Here is a 7673-nt window from a genome sequence, read left to right as displayed (position 1 = left end):
TGCTGAACAGTCAAGGCATGACATGGCGAATTACGCGAGACGAAAAAAGTTGCTATTTCATTATGGGACAGACCCTTTAACTTTCCTCTGTCTCGTCTATGTACTTTATAGAAGTTTTAGAGTTAAAAGAGATGAGGAGGAGGAAGGCGAGGCGGCGATGGACTGAAGTAAGTTGCGGAATGGAGTTCAGAGTATCTTGGACCGAGGGGGTTAAAAAAATACCTTTTAAACCTTTTTAACTGATAGTATTAATCTGTAATTTTCTTTTACTTTTGGTTAACGGTTAAACGGTTAATATGAACATCCCTAGTTGTTTATGCTCTAACAGCAACATTACACACTAAAGTTCAAAAAGTGAAATCATAATCAACCACCCCTTTAGTAATTTTTTAACAAGTATTTTTCATTGTTAGTTCAAGTTAACTAATATACTTGACTAATGTTAACAAATGGAATTTTATTTAAAAGTGTTACCAATTAAAATACCTACAGGGAAGTGAAACCACTGAATGTCTTGTATTGAAAGGACCACATTAATGTTTGAAATCTACATAAAAATAATCAGACAATCCTCATTTGAGACATGTTTACTGTATTTCATTACAAACTAAGCAAGTATGGAGGGATAGAGAGACATGTCAAGACAGGACAGGTGAGGAATGCATCTAGGAGGAATAATAACAGCTAATAAACAGGAAGTAATGGCTGTAGCCCTGCCTTTGAGTGTTAAATCCTCCAAACATCACTAGCAGACAACACGGATAGATATATAACATGCTTTTTAAATACAAAACAGGAGTGTAGTATCTTTTACCTCCCATGGGCTCTTCCTCCTCTTCAGCTTGTCACACTTTCTCAGTTTGCAGATCTGGTGTCTGATCTTTCGGTTCAGGCAGCTGCTGCAGGTACCACAGTTCTCCTTCCTCATGCAAGGCCCACATAAGCCGCATCTCTTCCTTTTCTTTTTAAGGGGTACCACAGGCTCCATCGGTTCCTGGCCCTCCATCTGAGGCAAGGAGAACATGCCGGCTTGCTCATGCTCAGACCTGATGTAGTCGGCCGCAGGAGACACCACCCTTGCACTCCTGGCCCCGAGGAAAACTTTAGGGTCCTCCTCATCCAGAGAGAATTCATATATGGCCTGGATGGGAGGGCCAGGGCCTCCCCTCAGCTTGTGCATACTGAGGGTCCCACTCTCTTACAGGACAAGAGAGCAGTAAAAGTGGCTGCTAATAGTTTAAAAATACAAGGTAAAAAATAAGGTTCTTTACAGTACAGCACAGACCAGTCCATAAAGAGTGAGTGCTGAGTTAGGGCCACAGGGAAGAATGTCAGGAAAGGGTTTTAAAGGGTGGCGCTGGGCACAAGAGGAACTCCTTACTTTGAGGAGATAGTTCTGGGCATGACGTCATTCACCTGCAGGTGCAGGTACGTACGGAATACAGCTGCAGGTGATGGACAGCATCTCTCTGTTACACAAACTTGATGTCATTTGGATGCAGACAGAAACCAGCTCAAGTCATTGCCACTTAAGGCAGTTTGGGGACTGTATGGAGAGGGGGAAAAAAGTAAGGTTTAGATATATTTCAGTTTTGGTCAAATTAACTATATTGTAAATAAATCAGAATTTATTGTATATATGTATATGCATATTGAGTGAATTATATTTTACAATCAAATATAAGAGCCCATTACAGGTTTTTGTTAAAATTACTATAATATGATAACGTATAATAAATCAACCTATCTATATATCTATCTATATGAATATCTAACTATCTATCTATCTATCTATCTATCTATCTACGTATATGAATATCTATCTACGTATATGAATATCTATCTATCTATATGAATATCTATCTATCTATCAAAGGTCGTAAGTCAAAAGATATTGCCAATACCAGCCTGAAGTCTCATGATCATTGTACAATCTCTTACAATTAAGTGCAAAGGGGGGAAAACACACAAGACACAAAGGTGCTGAATGACGGCAGGTACTACGTGCGAAATGTGAGCAAATTCTCGGTTAGAATGGCGAATCCCCACGAGACAGCTCTCCGTTGCTCTCCACAGCTCTTTGTTTGTCCGCTATGAGTCTCAATGCAGGACTTACGCTCGACGCTCTTTGTTCAGCGCTTGGGGGCCGTCAATAAACTCAAATGTTTTAATGGTAACTACGGGACACGCAGCGCAAGAATTGTGTATTGTTGCTAAGGTATTGTGTAGCTGAGATACGTGAGGAGTCGTTAACGAAACGTTGTGATTTGCAATGGCGCATTGTTTATTCTATAAAGTATCTGTGGAGATAATAGCGCTTTAATGAGGAATCCCTGGCTCGTTTCATGCTTCGATAATTATTAATTCCAACATACTGCAGAGTAATTAAAGCAGCATCGCTCACGAAAGAAAAAACTGGAAGTCATCCACTCTTCTTCCTCTAAGGCATGGCGAGTATGACTTTTAATATTAAGATATACGTTTTACAGTCTAGACTACAGGACTTATTTGGGGAATGAGCAAAATAACCTTATTGGTGTTTTTCAGTTATAGTTCCAGGTACTAGGCTATATAAAGAGTAGGCTGATTGTTTTATTTCATGACAGCTGAACACGATGTGACAATGCTTGCGTAAGCAGAATGTAAGCGCTCGAGTCAGCAAAATAGTTCGGTGTTTTTCGCGCTCTTAAACTTTTATATAATATTTCCATGTTCATCTGCTAACATAATTTACATATATAGCCTACAACGTGTCCCTAACCCGTGTAAAACTCTGCCAGGTACTAGGCTATATAAAGAGTAGGCTGATTGTTTTATTTCATGACAGCTGAACACGATGTGACAATGCTTGCGTAAGCAGAATGTAAGCGCTCGAGTCAGCAAAATAGTTTTTCGCGCTCTTAAACTTTTATATAATATTTCCATGTTCATCTGCTAACATAATTTACATATATAGCCTGCAACGTGTCCCTAACCCGTGTAAAACTCTGTGCATTTATAGAAAGCAGAAGAAAACAGCAAATAAAACGGGAAACGAATGTGGCACGCACACAGAATCAATAATTCTAAAAACATAAGAGACAATATATGCGCGCGTATTGTTCACAACTATTGTCCCATCTTGTGCAGTCTTTTGTGAGTCCAGCAGAAGTACACTGGAAATTGTTACAGTCCTCCTCGACCATGTCAGTCAAGTTTTTATATTGTAGATTTAAGTTTGACTGGAGATATCAAATCAAAGAATCAAAGAACAAAACCTGCTGATTTAGATACAACTAGTTAGACGTGAAATTATACTTACATGTGGAATTGTTTTTGAATGTTACAGAAGGATGGTGGTAACATGGCAATTTCACCCTTGTAGCTAATTTGTAAATGGCTAACGGTGTTATAACTCACCCCGCGATTTTTTGAATGACAAGTAAATGACAGTCATTCTGAGTAGCAAAGAGCAAGTAAATCAGTCTGAACCCTATTAAAAGGGCCAAACGAAACGTATTAATACCCTGGCTTCCGTTGACTACTAAGGAATCCTGCATTATCGTTAAACGGCCCACATATAAAAACCAGTCCAGTCAAGCGTGTCGCACGCGCTCTGAGACTTGAGCACGTGGCTCCTCGCTCAGCCTGGCGCTTTAACTGGCGGCAAAAAGGGAGAGCTGAGGAAAAGGTGTACAAATAAAAATAAAAAACCACTAAAAATACACTACGGCACATAAACGCCTGTATTAGCTTTTCCGATTTATGTCGACAAACAAGTGAGTTTTCCTTGGAAGGGTGAGAGAAACGACACATCAGCAAGCCCCCCACCCACCCAATAAAGAAAACAACACCCCGGGGCGCGCGTTACAGCGCTGGCGGGGGCAATTTCTTCCAAAGTAAAAAAAATAAAAAATACAAGTTCTACAGAAATAGAATGTTGCATTTGTAACGCATTCGCTACATTATAACAACGACAGTTCCAATGTTTTCTGGTGTAGTTACATTAATAGTTCTCATTCTTATCATCACATAATACAGTCGGAAGTTATTAGTAGTCGATGTGTATTGCGCTAATCACCTCATTGGGGACTTACACAACTTACACAGGGGAATACCCAACACTCATTCTTGTAAAACTAAAAGTGTATACCTTTTTTCAAACAGTAAAAGTTTCCAGATGTTAAGAAATAAAATGCAAGGACTTACCAAGCGATGGAAACCTTCTCTGTGCGTCTTGTCAAATCCCATTTAGATTAAAATGGTTTACTTAAAAACAGTACATGCATATACCGTTCCACATGACCAAAACGTCATTACGTTTTATCTTAAAATGCAGTGCAAATGAGAGAAACATGAAAAGTTAATTTGCTGAACGGGTTAAAACCTGCTGAACAGTCAAGGCATGACATGGCGAATTACGCGAGACGAAAAAAGTTGCTATTTCATTATGGGACAGACCCTTTAACTTTCCTCTATGTCTCGTCTATGTACTTTATATAAGTTTTAGAGTTAAAAGAGATGAGGAGGAGGAAGGCGAGGCGGCGAGAGACTGAAGTAAGTTGCGGAATGGAGTTCAGAGTATCTTGGACCGAGGGGGTTAAAATTACGTCATCGCAGTGACTAATGTCATTTGAGCAAAACTTAAGGGAAGCAAAACGTTAAATGCTTTCTTCAAGTCTCGATGGTATATCACGTTGCCAAACCATCTTTTCCACACGGTGACAAGTTAATCTCTAGATATTAACATAATATGTGTATTATTTAATCAGTGTTTCTACAGTTCACCTGGTTTAAGAGAAGCATGCTGCCAAACATGAGGCATTTTGTATATATATATATATTTTCTTTTTATTTCATAGCACTGTAAACAGTTGTATTTATCTGAAAAACAGTATGGAGGAAAGAAAACATCAAAAGAAGCTAAAAACAAAATTCACATATTTCCTACTCAGTGTATATTTCAATCAGTATCCATAAGCAAGCCATCCATATGCAAATCATCAAATCTCTAAAACTGCACTTTATATGACTGGATGGATGCAAGTACTGTGTATCAAGTCCATCGTTTTTAATGCATGTTGCATTCAGGGTAAAACATTAGACAATGAACAATCAAGCATCACGTATCGCATTATTATAGATTGTTATGGTCAGTTATGCTTTAAATAGTTTGATTATTATCAGATAGGCAATAAATAGTAAAAGAAACACATTAAAACAAAAGATGTATACTGTCAAAATACTACAGTAAACAAACAAAGAAAAAGTTCAGTGTTTAACCATTTAGAAATGGTTTAATTTGCACACAATCATTGTGGACAAAGTCAGTCTGTAATGGTAATAATAGATTATTGTTCTGCAATGCAGAAATGAGTCACCTATCGCCTCACTTCTCAGAGGAGGAGAGCACAGATCAATACAGAATAGTGCAGCTCCATCTCATGAAGGAATGAGACTCAGAAATGTGAAGATGGAAATACAGTGTAAAGGAGAGAGTTATAAAACTGGCAATAAAGAATAAACTAAAAAAGGGTATGAAGAGTAGATGGAGGTTTGAGAGCAACAGTCATCCAGAGAAGCTGCAAATAAAATGGACGGAAAGTTTTTAAATAAGATGAGGCTCAGAAATGTAGTTACTGTCCCTTTCACTTGGATGGACCTGTAAAAGCACATTTTGATAGTGTTAATAACAGTATCACCTCTCTGGACGTCACATGCTCCCATTAATGGCCGACAGTCTTACACATTTTCCTGAATTGATCCTGAAATGCATTCCAAAGGACATGTATTTACTCAAACTTGTTCCCTCTATTTGTCCCCATTTTGCCGTAGACCAATTGAATAAATTATGGAATGGAAGAAGAATGAGGTCATCTAGGTTCGGACTTGAAATTTGCCAGCCTTGGTCATGTATTTGATGCCTTTGAAAGGTTTGTACTTCTCGCCATACATGTCCAACCTATTTACTTTCAGACCTGTTGGGTGAAAAAGCAGAAAGCAAACATGTCAGTTGCAAAACAGGTATGTATTTGGCACGATAGAGTCTTTGGGGAAAGGTTGTGACTGCTAAAAGCACTAAATCAATGACCATCAGTCAACGTGAGCTTGAAATGCTCTGTCCTACAGTGCCATGTTACATCAGCAGCTGCACAAACCATCCGTTTCTGAATCAAAACAGCTCCATCTCCAGGCCACATAATAAAATTGTCATGAATGTTCTCAATTGCTCATTCATATGCAGAATTGTGCTTTATTACATTAAAGATTAAAGAAACAATTTACTGACTGAAGGTCAACTGTGAAAATTTCTCTGTTCACCTTTATTTTAACAGAAGAAAATCCTCAAGGTAACCGAAACAAATGTGATATTTTAATAGACTATATATTTGAATGCAATACATTTTATATCCTATGTGGCAAATTCTACAGTGCATAATTAATACACAAAGCATCCAGAAATAAATGTGAACTGAAAGCCTAAGCATATATTTTTTTAAACATGTAATCCATAACTATTGCTGTTTGAAAACTTTTAGTGCGGCTGAAATGCTTTCAATAGTGTATCATATATATGATTTTTGTTATTCTGCTATCTTATTAAACAATCTTAGTAATGTGTTGGGTAACAACTTTAAGTCCTATGTAAAATCTGAAGCAAAATCAGTTAAGAACCCACTAATCTACAGTACCTGAAATGGCCAGCTGTTGAATCTTGAACTGGATGTTGATTGTTGGGTTTTCATCAGGTTTGGAGGCTCCAGTCTGGAGACTCATAGATCCTTTTAAACTGGGCAATTTCTGGGGGTTTATCTTACCCACATCCCATGACAAAAGCTGCAAAAATTGAATAATTGAATCATTTATATGCAGCTACCACCAGGTAAACATTCACATTAAACTAAATCAGAAGATCGATGCGTGTGCTAACAGCATTATATTTTGCTGTGTGTTTCGATCAAAATGTAGAAGAAGAAAAAAATGAGCCCATATTTAGTAAATTATTATGACCTGACTTTTGTCATCATTGAACTAATTATTATCACTTGATCACAGAGAACGTCCTAGCTTCACGTGTGAAAATAAAATGCAAACCGATTTAAAGGAGACATATTATGCCCCTTTTTAACAATATGTAATATAAGTCTCTGGTGTCCCCAGAATGTGTCTGTGAAGTTTCAGCTCAAAATACTGCACAGATCATTTATTATATCATTTTGAAAATGCCTATTTTTAGTGGAAGCAGAAACACGCTGGTTTTCGTACCTGTGTCTTTAAATGCAAATGAGCTGCTGCTCCCCGCCCCCTTTTCCAGAATAGAGCTGTGCCATTACAACTCGGACCTGCTAAAAACATCTGTTTTGGTTCTGATTATCATGTTTATCGCGCTGAAATCATGCGTTTTAAACAATATTAGTTTAAACTTCTGATATACGGTTTTCTGAGAGAACACCTCCGAAGCACACGGACAGAAAGCGGCTGTCACAGCATGTGAGTACTAAACTAAGTTCTCATTCACACACAAGTTTACGTTAAAAACACACATGAGTTACAAAAACAGTCGGTTATGTCTGTGAAGGTAAACAGCTGGGAAATAAATCGCATGTTTATTTTAGATCTGTGTGGCAGCAGCAGTAAATAAATCAATAAATCCACTGCTCTCTGTCTCCTCTGAGGCTGGGACTCTAAATAGT

The 7673-nt window shown here is 38.0% G+C and overlaps 2 protein-coding genes across 3 annotated transcripts in view; both read right to left on the bottom strand.

Annotated features, from left to right (window-relative positions):
• tet3 (tet methylcytosine dioxygenase 3) overlaps positions 1-1310 on the bottom strand; it is a 65704-nt gene extending 64394 nt beyond the window's left edge. For both annotated transcript variants that reach the window (XM_016497954.1, XM_016497955.1), the window contains exon 1: positions 815-1310. In XM_016497954.1, coding sequence (XP_016353440.1) covers positions 815-1180 — 366 coding nt within the window. In that variant the 5' untranslated portion in view covers positions 1181-1310. The remainder of the gene's footprint in view (positions 1-814) is intronic.
• Positions 1311-5052: 3742 nt separating this feature from the next.
• Positions 5053-7673, bottom strand: part of ap3m2 (adaptor related protein complex 3 subunit mu 2) — an 8504-nt gene continuing 5883 nt past the window's right edge. The window contains exons 8-9 of the mRNA XM_016497937.1: positions 6672-6852; positions 5053-5957 (exon numbers count right to left, since the gene is read on the bottom strand). Coding sequence (XP_016353423.1) covers positions 5857-5957; positions 6672-6852 — 282 coding nt within the window. The 3' untranslated portion in view covers positions 5053-5856. The remainder of the gene's footprint in view (positions 5958-6671; positions 6853-7673) is intronic.

This window comes from Sinocyclocheilus anshuiensis, unplaced genomic scaffold (assembly GCF_001515605.1).
Source record: "Sinocyclocheilus anshuiensis isolate Anshui unplaced genomic scaffold, SAMN03320099.WGS_v1.1 scaffold1276, whole genome shotgun sequence".
Classification (NCBI taxonomy): domain Eukaryota; kingdom Metazoa; phylum Chordata; class Actinopteri; order Cypriniformes; family Cyprinidae; genus Sinocyclocheilus; species Sinocyclocheilus anshuiensis.
The sequence above is the reverse complement of the archived record's forward strand: the minus strand, read 5'-3'. Positions and strand labels throughout refer to the sequence as shown.